Source organism: Meles meles, chromosome 3, assembly GCF_922984935.1.
Source record: "Meles meles chromosome 3, mMelMel3.1 paternal haplotype, whole genome shotgun sequence".
Classification (NCBI taxonomy): Eukaryota; Metazoa; Chordata; class Mammalia; order Carnivora; family Mustelidae; genus Meles; species Meles meles.
This window is the reverse complement of record NC_060068.1, coordinates 48,673,466-48,689,437: the sequence shown is the minus strand read 5'-3', so window position 1 is coordinate 48,689,437 and position 15,972 is coordinate 48,673,466. Positions and strand designations below refer to the sequence as shown.

At 41.1% G+C, this 15,972-nt stretch overlaps 1 protein-coding gene across 1 annotated transcript; it reads left to right on the top strand.

The window, feature by feature from the left end:
- Window positions 1-3,891: 3,891 nt before the first annotated feature.
- On the top strand, window positions 3,892-11,321 carry SRP19 (signal recognition particle 19). Its single transcript, XM_046000328.1, has 5 exons — window positions 3,892-4,037; window positions 4,876-4,951; window positions 8,324-8,395; window positions 8,499-8,610; window positions 10,830-11,321. The coding sequence occupies exons 1-5, from the start codon at window positions 3,997-3,999 to the stop codon at window positions 10,961-10,963; spliced, it is 435 nt and encodes a 144-aa protein (XP_045856284.1). The 5' UTR covers window positions 3,892-3,996; the 3' UTR covers window positions 10,964-11,321.
- The last annotated feature ends 4,651 nt before the right edge of the window (window positions 11,322-15,972 follow it).

The window sequence follows — 15,972 nt, the reverse complement described above, 5'->3', positions numbered from 1 at the left end:
TGTTCCCTCTATGTTACATGCCTTTCACTTTCTTCACGTCAATTATGTTAATATAATTTGGCTTGACTGGACTATGTCCTTAGTTACTGTTTTCTAGAAAAGCCAAATTGGGGATATGCGTTCTAAAGCCTAGCTTGTATAAAACTGTTTTCTTGGGGTGCCTGGGTGGCTCAGTCAGTTAAGGATCTGCCTTCAGCTCAGGTCATGATCTCAGGGTCCTGGGATCTAGGCAGAGCTGGGCTCGCTGCCCAGCGAGAAGTCTGCTTGTCCTTCTACCTCTCTGCCTGCTCATGTACGCGAACTCTCTCTCTCTCTCTCTCATAAATAAAATCTTTTAAAACTTTTGTTTTCTTTTACCATCACATAAAGGATAATCTGGGTCACAACTTCGGTCACAATTCTTTTTCCTCCGAAAACATCTATTGTTTACTAAGAAGTTCAACTATCAGTCTAGTTTTGTTTCCATTATATATAACTTTAATTTCCTATCTTGGTGTCTGTAGGGTTTTGTTTTTATCCTTGAAATAAAGAAATTGTACTAGCACAAGTCCAGCTGTGTGTCTTTTTTCCACAACTCTGTCTTTTGATATTGAATCATTTTTATCTTGAGTCTTCAGTCAACGTTCTCAGTATATGTTATCTCTGTTCTACTCCTCCTGCTCCTGAATCACTTCCTTTCTCTCACTTTGCAGGAGCAGAGCCAAGCCATAAATACTGTTAGAACACCAACTTCAGATCAACCGTATCTACCAAAATGCCCCTCTCCAACAGAGACCAGTCAGAATCTTGGTGGTGCCTACATGAGGACTGTACTGTCAGTTTCTGTTGTCTAGACATTGCATTATGATCCTCTAAGAAATGGAAAGAGCAACTATCTTCCACCTTGGTATCAACATTTTCCCATAAGAGTGCCAAAGCAGTACTGCTTGCGTTCAAATGCCTTAGAGGATTTTTAATTAAACAGTTCCATTGAAACAGATTTTACTTATAGTCTACTCTCCCACCCCAAGATACAGATACAAATCCAACAGAGACCGGATATGGCATGTAGACAAATCTTACTCATAAACACCATGCTGTGCTCTATATTTCCCCCTGGACAGTGAAAGCTCTGTCATGAGGTCAAGTTGGTGTACTTAACTTTTAGTGTTCCTAAATTCTGTCTTCTGTAGAAATTGACTCTTGGGGGAGTGTAGTGGTTCAACTGGTTAAGGGTCTGATTCTTGATTTCAGCTCAGGTCTTGATTTCAGGGTTGTGAGTTCAAGCCCTTCATTGGGCTCAGTGCTGGGCATGGAGAGAGAGGGGAAGAAGAAAGAAATAAAGGAAAGAAAGAAAATAAGGAAAGAGAGAGGAAGGAAGGAAGGAAGGAGAAAAGGGGGAGAAAGAGAAAGAAACAGAAAGGGAGAGAAAGTAAAGAAAGAGGGATGGAGGGAGGAAGAAAGGAAAAAAAGAAAAGAAAGGAAAAGAAAAATTGACTTCTGACATTATGGTAGATAATATTTTCAAAGATGGCATGGCATCTGCCATTCCACATGCTTTTTCCCCAATATGAGTCTGTTACTGAGCTGGCCCTGTAACTGCTTTGACCAACAAAATATAGAGGAAGTTTCAATTTAAAAGGCCTGGTAGCTTCTACTGTGTGGTCTGCAGGAAGCCAACCAACATGTAAGAAGTTCTGAAACTACCGTGCTTTGAAGAAGTTGCTAAAGAAAAAGTTATTCTGACACTTGGTTGAATGGTAAGAGGGACGTTATTCAAGACTGCTGCAATAGATACTGCAGCAGAGGAAAGGGATCAGCTCAACTCCAAATGTAGCAAAGACAGTTGGAGATTTATAACCAAAGAACAGAATGAGGGCATCAGGAGACAGAAAATCACTCAGGGTAAATTCTTGTTGAAGACAGCCAAGGACTTAACATTTGAGAGATGGGGAATGAGGAACTTGATCAGATATTTGATCAGGGTGATCAGACAACAAGGGTAAGGGGGACATTCACCACACTTACTGTGATGGTTAATTTTCTGTGTGAAATTAACTGGGCTAAAGGAGGCCCAGATAGCGTTAAAACATTTCAGGGTGTGTCTGTGAATGTGTTTCTGAAAGAGATTAGCATTTAATCAGAAGACTGAGTAAAGAATATCTGCCTTCACCAATATGGTCAGGCATCATCTAATCTGTTCAGAGTTCAAATAGAACCAAAAGGTGAAGGAAGGACAAATTTTTCTCTCTTTTCTTGAACTGGGACCTCCATATCCTAACCTCCAATATCTGATCTCCTGGTTCTCAGATATGTTAACTCTGGGACTTACATCATCAGCTCTCCTGGTTCTCAGGCTTTTGGACTCTGATTTATACCATCAACTTCCCTGGTTCTCCAGTTTTCAGATAGCATAGTGTGGTATATCACAGCCTCCATTGTGGTGTGAGCCAGTTCCTATAATAATCTCATATATCTATATAAATCTTTTAGTTCTGCCCCTCTGGAGAACCCTAACAAATATACTTAATGTAGCAGGATACTTGTTAAAACTGGGCTAACAGGAAGAAGATAGAACAGGGGCTACTGTTCACGTCCCACTGTTTCCATATGTATATGTAAAATGCTGATTGTCTGAAAAGAAGTATTTGAGTTTTTATGATGAAGCTAAAGTATAAAAGCAAAATCCTAAAGCAGGCAAACTAGGTATTCTAAAGCTTGGTTTCATTTCATCCCTGTTCTGTTTTGTTGGTCACTGCATGAAGCTCTTTTTACAGGAATCATGTATACTTTAAAGAAGAAGTAAGACTTCGTATTTACATCAGCACCAAACTAATCCCCTACTGCGGAACTGCAAGGATGACTGAGAGGCGGAGATTGAAGGGATGGAGAAAAGTCAGGGGATTCCAGACGGACCAGCTGGGTATCTACCCTCATCCATCATCAGCCTGAGTTGGCAAATTACCTAACTTCAATGAGACTCAAGCTTTCGGTGGGGGGTAAGGGCAGGGAAGGGAGAGATTTTTGTTTGTTTTTTTCATTTGTAATAGAAAACACTTGGGGCGCCTGGGCGGCTCAGTGGGTTAAGGCCTCTGCCTTCAGCTCAGGTCATGATCCCAGAGTCCTGGGATCAAGCCCTGCAGGGGGTTCTCTACTCAGCAGGGAGCCTGCTTCCCACCCCCCAACCCCGCTGCCTGCCTCTCTGCCTACTTGTGATCTCTGTCAAATAAATACATAAATATCTTAAAAAAGAAAACACTTATCTTACCTTGCCCGGTTTTATGAAAAGTGCCTTTGCTGGTGTGGAATAAGCAGCCGCTACTATAAGAGGAAGGAAGGTGTGTTCTGTTGAAGAACGGAAATGCTGAAATAGTGCTTTGCAATTAACCTAAGGTATGCAAAAAATAATGAATTGTAGAGTAGAAGGTGGTGTTTTGAAGTTTAAAAAGGTGTATGGCCACATTTCTAACATTTATACACCTCACTGAAACAGTGAGGTTGTTTTGCTTGTTTCACCACTATAAAAATCCGTATTTGCCAAGTTGAAAGCAAGCTGTGGGGCCCAGGAGCGGATAAAGATTAAACATTAAATACATGTCCTTGCCTGCTCGGATCTGTGTAGACAGATCCCACAGTGGTACAGAGCTTTCACCTAAGGTGAGGGTAGCTGACACCATTCAATCCAGTGTGACCCTGGACGTGAAGGATCATAAAAACGTCATTTCGTCGACAGCAAAAGCTCTTAAAACCCGGTTTTGACAAGATTTAAGAAGAAATTTGACGCTTTCGCGGATCCTCTCGCGAGAGGAGAGATTCTAACGCCACGTCAGAAACTAGAGACGCTGGCGCCGAGCGACAGATGCCGGAACAACGATCGGTGAAAGCCAGGGACGCAAGGCTGGTCGGTGGGCGGGACTTCCGCCGGAAGCCGGCGTGGTCCGGAAAATCTCAGAACCGAGTTCCGGCCCGTCTTTCGCCTGGAGGCCCTTGGTGGGCGCTTTGTGGGCCTGGGTGAAGATGGCCTGTGCAGCCGCACGGTCCCCGGCCGACCAAGACAGGTGGGTCCTGAGAAAGGGTGCTGCACCGCCCTCCCCATCCCTGAGAAAGGCTGGCGGGTGGGGCTTGTCTCCGGCCCCAGGCTCCAGGCCTCTTCCCAGGTGTTGGTTCCTCCGGGAGGCCAGCAGCGCTGGGCTCTTCGTACTATCCCCGAAACCCCGACCCTAGGTAGTTCAGTGTCTGCCTGCGCTGGAGACAAAGGACTTTGGGTGCTACGTGGACAGCACATTAAGTAACAGACTCACAGAGTGAGAAATGTGTTCTTTTCATTGTTAGGTTCAGAAAGGCACGTTTGTGTTTTTCAAAGTCTTCTAATACTCTGCTGGTGTGGTTTCTGTTTGAGAGCAGGCCCCACCTTCGGGATGTTTTTTTAAAAAGATTTTTATTTTATTTATTTGACAGAGATCACAGATAGGCAGAGAGGCAGTCAGGAGAGAGGGGGGGAAAGCAGGGAGCCCGATGTGGGGCTCGACCCCAGGATCCTGGGATCATGACCTGAGCCTAAGGCAGAGGCTTTAACCCACTGAGCCACCCAGGGCCCCCCCCCCCCCCCCCCCCCCCCCCCCCCGCCCAGGAAGTTTTGATAGCCGGCTGTATGTTAACTGACCGGCGAAGGCATTGTTTTGGTTTGGTTTTAAACCTTCTCTAACAACTGATTTTTCTTCCAGCTGAGGTAGTAAACTAATGTTAGCTTTTTAAGTAAGGTAAGTAAAAGGGAAGCAATTTCAAGGAAAAAAATACTAAGCAAGTAATAGGCATGCTGGCAATCTTGATGAAAGAATGAATGAAATTTTGGAAATACTGCTCTAATGATACTAGCTGTGCTTCCTTCTGTGGCAGGTTCATTTGTATCTATCCTGCTTATTTAAATAACAAGAAAACCATCGCAGAGGGGAGGCGAATCCCCATAAGTAAGGTAAATGGGCTGGCACCTCTGTCCTTGAGGGGTTAGGGGAGGTTGAGGCTTCTTTTACTATACTGTATTGTTTGGGGCCTGAGGTGAACAGCTTCCAGGAATTGGGGGAATTGGGGTGCTTTTCTTAACAGTGGTGAAACGAGAAAGGCAGTAATACCTGGCTGGGGGAGTTTTTTAAAATGGTTCTTCGTGAGCTTGTGCTTTAAAGAAGTTGGGTGGCAGGAGGGTTTGCGTGTTGTTGTTTTTTAAGCCAAGGTTATGATACTCTTGCCTTTAATTTGTCAGAGAGAGAGTAAGCACAAGCAGGGGGAGTGTCAGAGGCAGAGGGAGAAGCAGGCTCCCCACTGAGCAGAGAGCTCAATGCAGGACTCCATCCCCGGACCCTGGGATCAAGACCAGAGCTGAAGGCAGAGGCTTTAACCCACTGAGCCACCTAGGCGCTCCTAGTCTTGCCCTTAATAGAAGAAATCAAACTATGGCATTATATGATGTCCAGAATGCAGTTGAGTTATTAAACAAGACTTGTAGAAAAAAAAAATTTTTTTTTAGGATTTATTTATTTGAGAGTAAGAGGGGAGTTGGGATGAGGGGAGGGGGAAAGAGAATCCTAAGCACTCCCCGAACTGAGCAGCTGGATCCCACCACCAAGAGTCTGACGCATGGGCACCTGAGTGGCAGTTAAGCATCTGCCTTTGGCTCAGGTCATGATCCCAGAGTCCTGGGATCCAGTCCCACATCGGGCTCCCTGCCTCGCAGGCAGTCTGCTTCTCCCTCTGCCTCTGCCCTTCCCCCTCCCAATGAATAAATAAATAAAATCTTTAAAAAAAAGAAAGAGTCCAACATATAAGAGACTGAACCACCCAGGTGCCCCAGGTGTTACAGAGAATTTAGATGTGTTGAGTTTTTTAGTTTTATGTCCGTTACCTTTTTGGGGGGAGGGGGAGTAAAGTTTTAAAATTAATACTTCTAAAAAGGGTGTTAGAGTTTTAAAAAATATGATTTCTCCCTTGTGCTGTTTGAATGGGAAACTTCAAGTTCTCAGTTGGCCTGGTGGCATGTTTGGAAAGTGCCTAATCCCAAGTGAAGGGTCTTTGTAGCTTTCTTTTTCTTTCTTTCTTTTTTTTTTTTTTTTAAGATTTTATTTATTTGTTTATTTGACGGAGAGAGACAGCGAGAGGGGGAATACAAGTTAGGGAGAGGGAGAAGCAGGCTTCCCGTTGAGCAGGGAGCCCGATGCGGGGATCGATCCCAGAACCCTGGGATCATGACCTGAGTGAAGGCAGACGCTTAACGACTGAGCCATCCAGGTGCCTCTCTTTGTAACTTTTTATTTTGAAAATTGATATCATATTCTGTTTTTTTTTTAAGAGTTATTTATATTTTGTAATCTAACAACAGATTAAAAATAACTTGGTCTGAATGAAGCAATGCATTATTTTTGTGTTATTTAATGTCTCCCATTTTGCTGTTTAAATATGTCTAAAAGAAAGTCTGCTCTGCTGCCCCAGGGTAAAAGAGACTACTAAAGCACTGATTCAGGAAAATGCCTGCCATCAAGCCACTGTGACAGAGGCCTCTGGTAGCAGCTCTCACAAAATTTGGAGAATAATTGAATTGTTTTTAACTTTATTTGTGTACAACATACACACAAAAATATGCATAAGTCTTAAGTGTATATCTTGATTCACTTTTACAAACAGAATACACATGGGTAACCAAGCACCCGAATTTAAAAAAGAAGGTGTGGGCACCTGCGTGGCTCAGTGGGTTAAGCTGCTGCCTTCGGCTCGGTCATGATCTCAGGGTCTTGGGATCAAGTCCCGCATAGGGCTCTCTGCTCAGCAGGGAGCCTGCTTCCCTTCCTCTCTCTCTGCCTGCCTCTCTGCCTACTTGTGATCTCTGTCACATAAATAAATAAAATCTTTAAAAAAAGAAGGTGTGATCAGCACCCAGAAAGATTCCTTTGTCTCCTCACAGTCACTTCCCCCGCCACATATACTCACATACAAGGATAACCATACCCTGACTTCCGACGCAATAGATTACTTTTGCTTGTTCTTAAACTTTATTTAAAAGGTGTTATACACTATGTACTTTTGTATCTGTCTTTTTTTCACTGAACTTTAAGCTTAAATTTATTCACATTTTTTAGTGTAGTTTGTTAATTCTCATTGCTCTGTAGCAGGGTTTTTCAACAGCAGCACCATTGACATTTTGAGCCAGGTAATTCTGTTATCAGGGCTGGTCTGTGCTTTTTGTTGTTTAGCAACATCTTTGGCCTCTACCCACAAAATGCCAGTGCCTTACCTGACTTCTTTGACAATTAGAAATATCTCCTAGCATTGCTAAATGTCAGGGGGCAGAATTGCCTTGCTGAAAACCACTGCTCTGTAGTATTGAATTGTATAAATAAATCACGGGCCTTCCTACCATTGATGGATAATTGGTTTCTAGTTTAAGTCTACTTTACATGCTACTGCTGTCAACGTTCTTGAGTTTGTCTTCTAGGAAACATTTTTGCGTCGTTCTTGGATATGTACTTAGAAGTGGAATTGCAGAACCATGAAGAATGCATATGTTTAGCTTTAGTAGATACTACCGAACAATTTTCTAAAGTGGCTGTATCTATAATAGTTGTTTAAACCAGTATTCATTGAGCACCTACTATGTTCCAAGCATCATTCCAGTTACTTGGGAATATACGCATAAACAGAACAGTCCCTGCCTTTGTGAAGTGTATGTTCCGTTGGAAGGGAGATGGACACACAGGTCTAAATTAATGTTATTCTTGTACTTTTAAAAATTACAGTGGAAACAACCATACTTAGTGAAAAAGAAAATCTAAGGTTTTTTTTCTTTTTTAAGATTTTATTTATTTATTTGACAGACAGAGATCACAAGTAGGCAGAGAGGCAGGCAGAGAGAGAGGGGGAAGCAGGCTCTCTACTGAGCAGAGGGCCCGATGTGGGGCTCGATCTCAGGACCCTGAGATGACCTGAGCCGAAGGCAGAGGCTTTAACCCACTGAGCCACCCACGCGCCCCAAAATCCAGGGTTGTTTTTTTTTTTTTTTTTTTTAAGATTTTTATTTATTTATTTGACAGACAGAGATCTCAAGTAGGCAGAGAGAGAGAGAGAGGAGGAAGCAGGCTTTCCACGGAGCAGAGAGCCAGATGCGGGGCTTGATCCCAGGACCCTGGGATCATGACCTGAGTCAAAGGCAGAGGCTTTAACCCACTGAGCCACCCAGGTGCCCCCAAAATCTAAGGTTTTGATAACTATTGTGATCCTCATATTTGAAATGATTTACACAACGATGTAGCAGTATCTGCGTAAGGTAAGCTGTTTAGTGTTTTTGTTTTTAACTGTTCAGGCTGTTGAAAATCCTACAGCTACTGAGATTCAAGATGTGTGCTCAGCTGTTGGACTTAATGTATTCCTTGAGGTAAGAGGTGGTTCTTTCTTCACTGTTTTTCCTACTCAACCTCATTGATGTGACAACTTTTTAAAGCCTGTTTTATATGTTGTTGTTGTTTTTTTTATGTTAGAAAAATAAAATGTACTCTAGAGAGTGGAATCGTGATGTTCAGTACAGGGGCAGAGTCCGGGTCCAGCTGAAACAGGAAGACGGCAGCCTCTGTCTTGTACAGTTCCCATCACGTAAGCTTTTCCTTTTTTTTTTTTGTTTAAATGAACAAATAAAGTTTGGCAACAGGTCATTCCTCTACAAAAAAAGTTCTAAAACTGACCCTTTTGAAAATTTTACCTTTTGAAAGGTAAAATTCGTAATTTGCATGTTGCAGATGAATTTAAGAAAGGCTACTTGCTGAGGAGGGGAGGAAAACAGTGGTTCTCACTTCTTTTAAGTTAAGGACCTCTAGGAATGTGATGAAACCTAATCATTTTATTTAAAAATTTTGTTTTGTGAACTTTTTATAAACCTCCAGAAATCCGTCATTATTCCCAGGTTAAAAGTGTAGAATTATTGAGTGGTCAGCTGTTAATTGGCATTTCAGATCCTAAAGGTCTGTTAATAATTTCTGTCATTAATTTAAAAATCATACTGAGTGAAAACTGCAAAAGGAATGTATAGTGTGATAGCACTTTGGTACACTTAAATACAAAATGTTACTATTTATTGGTGTATATGTAATATTGTTTATTGACATTTATGTATGTAAATTTTTTTTAATGGACTGGAGGAAAACCCCAGTCTTAAAATAGTAGGTAACCTAATGATGAACAGGGCATGGGAAGTAGGGACACAGGAATGGTGCTCACAGAAGACCAGCATTATCTCTAGTGTTTTATTTCTTAAAAAAACAACAGTAACCAATTATCAGTATTCCAAAATAATTAATCCTGGCTTTGGGGAAGATGAATTTTTTTTGGTACATGATTCTTTTCTGAATTCTTTATTTCTAAAAACTATAATTTTTTAAATCGGGCTGTTATTTTTTTTTCTTGTCACAATAACCCCAAGCTGACAACTAAATGGTATTTATTTGTTTGTCAGAAAGAGAGAGAGCACAAGCACGGGGAATGGCAGGCAGAGGGAGAAGCAGGCTCCCTGCTGAGCAAGGAGCCCAGTGTGGAACTCTATCCCACTACCCTAGGATCAGATAATGACCCAAGCTGGAGGCAGATGCTTAACCGACTGAGCCACTCAGGTGTCCCTAGATTGGTTTTTCTGTGCAAAAACCTTTCCAGGTTGGTAGATAATTCTAGAAACAAGATTTTTACTCTGGAGTAGTAGGTAGTATATTATATAACTATTACTAGCAGGTAGTATATTATATTAGCAGGTAGTGTATTTATTCTTCTCTTTGACATCTTCTACTATCTGTTAAAAGTCAAGACAGGGAAGCCTGGGTGGCTCAGTTGGCTAAGCATCTTCCTTCTGCCCAGGTCTTGATCCCTGCATCCTGTGATCGAGCCCTGTCGCGGGCTTCCTGTTTAGGGGGGGAGTCTTTTTCTTTTCTTTTTTTTTTTTAAAGATTTCATTTATTTATTTCACAGACAGAGATCACAAGTAGGCAGAGAAGCAGGCAGAGAGAGAGAGGAGGAAGCAGGCTCCCTGCTGAGCAGAGAGCCCAATGTGGGGCTCAATCCCAGGACCCTGGGATCACAACCTGAGCAGAAGGCAGAGGCTTTAACCCACTGAGCCACCCAGGCACCTCGGGGGGAGTCTTTTTCTCTCTCTCTCTCCCCGTGTCCCCTGTCTGTGTTCGCTCTTGCTCTCTCACTCTCTCAAATAAGTAAATAAAATCTCAAAAAAAAAGGTCAAAAAACAAACAAACAAACAAAAAAAATCAAGAGACAAGAAACTTTTGACTTGACCAGTAAATAAAATGTAAGTAAAAATTACAGTTGAAAAATGTTGCTCCCAGTTTCCAATAAGAAAAAAAGTAAGGGAAAAACTGAGAGGCTCCATGTATTGGAAGTAGCTGCTAGATCTGGAGGGAGGTAGTTGATGTACAGATCAGGGTACCTGTACACATGAAATCATCTGGGCATATGAGTAACATCTTTCGTAGCTTGATAACATTGGGTTTTTGTTACAAGACCGAGTGGCCCTCTGTTTCTTTAGCTTAAGGTACAGTGATATCGTGACTCTCTTTCCAGATTGTTGTATTTCGACTTATTCCCCTTTGATCTTCAAGTCAGTTACTAGAACCAGGACCAAAATATGTGTTTCAAATAAATATTCAGTATCATTCTTAATATATTTTCTCCAGGAAAGCTCCCACTTGAGCAAATCATGTCTTTATAGTCATTTTTTTTTAAGTCTTTGTCATTTTCCTGATGTGATCTCAAGTTAATGAACTTGTATGTCTTATTCCTTAGATTATACACTAAGCCTATCTTCTTGTTCCTAGGAAAGTCAGTAATGTTGTATGTAGCAGAAATGATACCTAAACTAAAAACAAGGACACAAAAAACAGGAGGTGGTGACCAAAGTCTTCAACAAGGAGAGGGAAGTAAAAAAGGGAAAGGAAAGAAGAAGAAGTGACCAGATTTGAGCGTCAAGTCTGTGGTGCTACTCTGAGAGATAGTGAATGAAGGCTTCTAATTTATATCGTAGAGAAATGGAAGCTTTTTATTTGCATCATTTAACCAAACTGTGAACATCTCTGCCTCCCAGCTTCAGCATCAGAGTTGACAATGAAATAAATTTACATCAGAAGTTTGCATCTAGCTCTTATGCAGTATAAAAGAAATTTTTTTTGCTTTTCAACACAGAGTTTTTGTGGAAGAAGCATATTTTTAAATGGACAGTGGACTCTGCCGTAAGTTACATGAAATCCTGTATCTGTCCTGTGTTTAAACATGTTTCAGATAAATGAGTTTAAATAAAGATTTGAAATACACATTTTCTCCAGCTTTTAAGTTAATAAAATTTGAAACTATTTTAGCTTTTGCTCTTTTGCTTATGAACTAAATGCTAGTAGAGGAGGAGATAATTGAAATCAATAAAATGGGTAGTGGAGGCTTAGTGTGAGCTTAAAACTAGAAGAATGGTTAAATCCTCTGGGACATCTATAGATGATACTATTTCAGTTATTGTAACTGAATGTTCAGTTACTAGTTTTTTGATGTATGGAGAGTCTTGGACTTTAAGCTTTTAGATTTGCTTTTGTTGGCTTAAGAACATCATTTTAATTGGAGTTTTAAAATTACCCATGCTTTAACACCTTGAGATGTACTTTTTTTTCAAGAAACTAAACTGGATTGAAGATTCTGACTTTATTTCAAAGCACTGTTCTGAAAGTGGCAATTCTGTATAAGATTTAAGGGAACCCCTATCCAGCCATTTGTTTCTGTCCACTGAGCATCATTTGGGGAGCTGCCTTCTCTGACTCCATATGCTTCTGGAAGGGCTTTTAATTACAGGACTGCCTCTTGACCACAGGGTATGACCCAAGCCAGGCCAGTGGTTTATTTCTCAGGAATTCTAATCTGGAACAGAAACACAGACATGCAGATGATGGGAGCTAAGATATATAATGGTCTACAAATTTGAGTTATCCAAATCCTGGTTTTATGTGGCTGGGTTTGGCTCTTCTATGAGTTCTATCAACTGTGCTTTATATCCTTCTAGTAAATCCCATTTTCTTTAAGTTTTCATTGCTTGAAAGAAGAAATACCACTTGATTACAAAGTAAGTGAACCCAGCGTTTCAGAGTGTTAGGTGGACTTAGACACCCAAGCTGTATGAAGATGATTCATGGGTGTACAGAAGAGGTATTAGAATCTTTACTTTTTTCTCCAATAATTTCTATTGTTAACATGTCATAGTGAATGTAACAGTATAGCAGTTTATATATTTGACTTATAAGTAAATATTGGGGCAGTATATACAAAAAAAAATTTAGAGCAAAATTTAAAATAAAAATTAACCTTCTGGGAAATTTTATCACTTAGGAATGTGTGTAACAAAACAATGAGGAACATAAGCAGGAATTTTTCTTTTTTTGAAGTAACATGAAATCCAAAAGTTATTATAGGTGTAAGTTCAGCTGCTCAGTGACATCCTCTTTTATCTTTCCATTCCACTATCCATGGTTCCTAATACCCCTAGGATTGTTGTCTCAAGCTTACAAAAGGGCTGATAGAATATCAAATGTCACATCAGAGTTTAAGGTAGAATGAAGAGATAGCTGTGCCAGCCACTTCTGTCCACCCTTAAAAAGAAAGATAAAGATTTCTCAAAATCCCTCCCAGCCAACTTTCATTTAAGTCTCCTTGCTGAACACTGTGGCTCATGTCCACATTCAGCTATAGGACAGGCTAGGAAAGTGACTGTACAGCTTTCTCAGTAATGAAAATAGAGTCAGCCAAAGAAGAAAGTTGACACTGGTTATTGGGGCAGTCCGTCTAAAATTACTTGGGTTATGGAGCAATAAAGATTGTTGGTTTGGAAATGTAACATTGTACTGCTATTTCTCCACATTGTTGCAATCAGTGCATAATTGTACCTTTCTTTGCCAATCGAGTAGAAAATAGAATTTTTCTAGTGAGCAAGACTGATCACTTACTCATATGTTGAAAATGCCATTTGTATTTATCTCAGTAATTTCTGTTCACATCCTTTGCCCCTTTTTAAGGACTTTATTACCATCAGTGTTACACATAATTTAAAGAGCCAGCTAGTTTTAATAGTTTCAGTTTTAGGCATTAACTTTCATCTGTAGAAGAGGATGATTTAGTTTTCCTTCCTTCACCCCAAAAGTATGCTTCCCATCCTCACCTCTACCAATGTATTTCTTGATTTTAATCACTATTCATAGTTTACATTACTATCCTATATTTCACTCATAGCTGAGTCGTGTAGTACTTTGCTACTCAAAAGTGTGGTCCGGGGTCTAGCAGCACTGCCCTTCCCTGGGAACTTGTGAAAAATGCAGAAACTCTGACCCAGCCCAAAATGTTAAAGATCCCTAAGGTATTCTTATGCACATGAAAGTGAGAAACACTGGAGTATGCTGTTGTTACTTTTATTCTCTGGATTTGTGTGTTCTTCAGTTAATATTTTTTATTTGCTTAGGTTTTTTAATATTCATCATTAACTCAACCAGAAATTATCGTTGTCAAAATGTCCTTTCAAAAAGTTTGTTCGGGGCAAGCGTCTGACTCTTAATCTCAGCTCAAGTCATGATCTCGGGGTTGTGGGATCGAGCCCCGAGTTGGGCTGTGTGCTCAGCACAGAGTCCGCCTGAGATTCTCACTCTCCCTCTGCCCTTTCCTCTTGTGCCCTCTCTCTCTCTAAAATAAATCTTTAAAAGAAAAAGTTTGTTCAAGGGTGCCTGGGTGGCTCAGTCCGTTGGGCATCTGACTCTTGATCTCAGCACAGGTCTTGAGTTCAAGCCCTGTGTTGGGCTCCACACTGGGTGTGGAGCAAGGTAAATAAGAATATGTAAGTACATAAGTTCACATGAGATAGTTGAATTTCATCTTTCTAAAGAAGTCTCTTCTGGAGCCTCTTACCTTCTGCACAGCTTCACTCTGGGATCTCTTCACCATCATCCAGAATGACTTGCCTCACTTCTTTGCTGTTTTGTATATTCTGTATTATGGTATCCTATGCATTCTTTCTTACGTTACTTCCTTGGTAGCCCATCTTCAGGATCTTCCTGGAAAAAATGCCACTTCTGTGGGAGGGTGGGAGGTAAATGTTCTTACACCACGTATGAAAGTGTCATCATTCTACCTTCACACATTTAAACCCTCACACAATTTGGCTGAGTATAGAATTAGAATTGAAAATTGTTTTATTTCAGAAGTTCAAGTATATTGTTTTATGGTCTCCTGACTAATGTTATAACTGCAGGGAAGTCCACACCATTGTAGTTCATGATTTTTTTTTTTTTAATTTCAGAGAGCGAGCATGAGTGGGGAGGAACGTCAGAGGGAGAAGGAGAAGCAGATTCCCTGCTGAGCAGGGAGCCAGACAGTGGGGCTGGATCCAGAATCCCAGGGATCATGACCTGAGTCAAAGGCAGATGCTTAACTGACTGAGTCACCCGGGCATCCCAGTTTATGATCTTTTGTCTCCCACATTTTTCTTGCTGAAATACATCTCGGAATTCTAAAATATCTCAATAGTGTGCTTTGTGTGGGACCTTTTTTTTCTATTGTGCTGGCTACCAAATGGGCCCTTTCAGTTTGGAAACTTGTATTCAAATCTGGCAATTTTCTTGAAAATTTCATTGATGTTTTTCTACCCTTTCTGATCTTGGAACTCCTTATTTGGATTGGACATGCTGGACAATTCTCAAGTTTTCTTATCTTTTTTTCCTCTTATTTCCATTTCTTTGCATTTATGTTCTATTTCCTGTAATTCCTTACCTCTGTCTTCCAACCCTTTTGTTGAACTTTTCATTTTTCTTGTATTTTCAACTCCACACTCTTTTGTCATCTGAATACTTCATTTTTCTAGCATTTTTAAAAAGATTTTTATTTATGTATTTGAGAGAGACAGCACTAGGTTGGGGCAGGGGGAGCCAAGGTGGAGGGTGACGTAGAGACTCTCTCAAGCTGACTCCACACACTGAGCACAGAGCCAACTCGGGGCTCAATCCCACAACCCTGAGATCATGACCTGAGCTGAAACCAAGAGTCAGATCCTCAACCGACAGAGCTACCTAGGCGCCCTGCGTTCTGTTCTTAATTCATAGGTGTCATTCTTACTTCTCAGGGGGTATGGTTTATATTTTCTTGTTTCCAATTTCCTTTTTTGTTTTTATTTTGATCCCTTATATGTTAAGTGGACTTCCTTAGATTGACGGCTTTTTAAGATTAAAAAACCCATTAAGTTGATTTGAAGTTCTGGGCACATAGGAAGGGCTTGCAGACTGTTTCACTAAAAAGGGGTATCTGGCTCAAATATCCTTTTAGGGGAAATTTCCAGTATCAGAAGTGTTATAGGCTGATCTGTTCCCTAGAGAGGAGTCCAACAAGTTTCCAGGAGGATAAAGGTCTGGGAACCCAGTGGGAGAAGGTGGAGTGAGAGAACTGGGTCTCAGCGTTGAGTTACTCAATCCTGTTTTGTTTGCTTGTTTTTAAACATTTTATTTGAGAGAGACAGACAGAGATAGCCAGAGAGTGCATGAGCAGAGAGGAGAGGGAGAAGCAGGCTCTCCGCTGAGCAAGGAGCCCAATGGGGAACTAAATCCCAGGACCCTGGAATTACGACCTGAGTCGAAGGCAGCCACTTAACTGAGCCACCCAGGTGCCCCCAGTCCTCTTTTTTTTTTTCTTTTTTTTTTTTTTGTAGATAGAGAGGCAGGCAGAGAGAGAGAGAGAAGCAGACTCCCTGGTGAGCAGAGAGCCCGATGTGGGACTCGATCCCAGGACCCCGAAATCATGACCTGAGCCGAAGGCAGCGGCTTAACCCACTGAGCCACCCAGGTGCCCCCCAATCCTCTTTTTAATAAAACTTCCGTCCCTCAACTCTGCCTATGTCCTCCCCACTCCAAAGATCCTCTTACTATCTCTGGAGGGCAGATTGCCAGTCTTTCA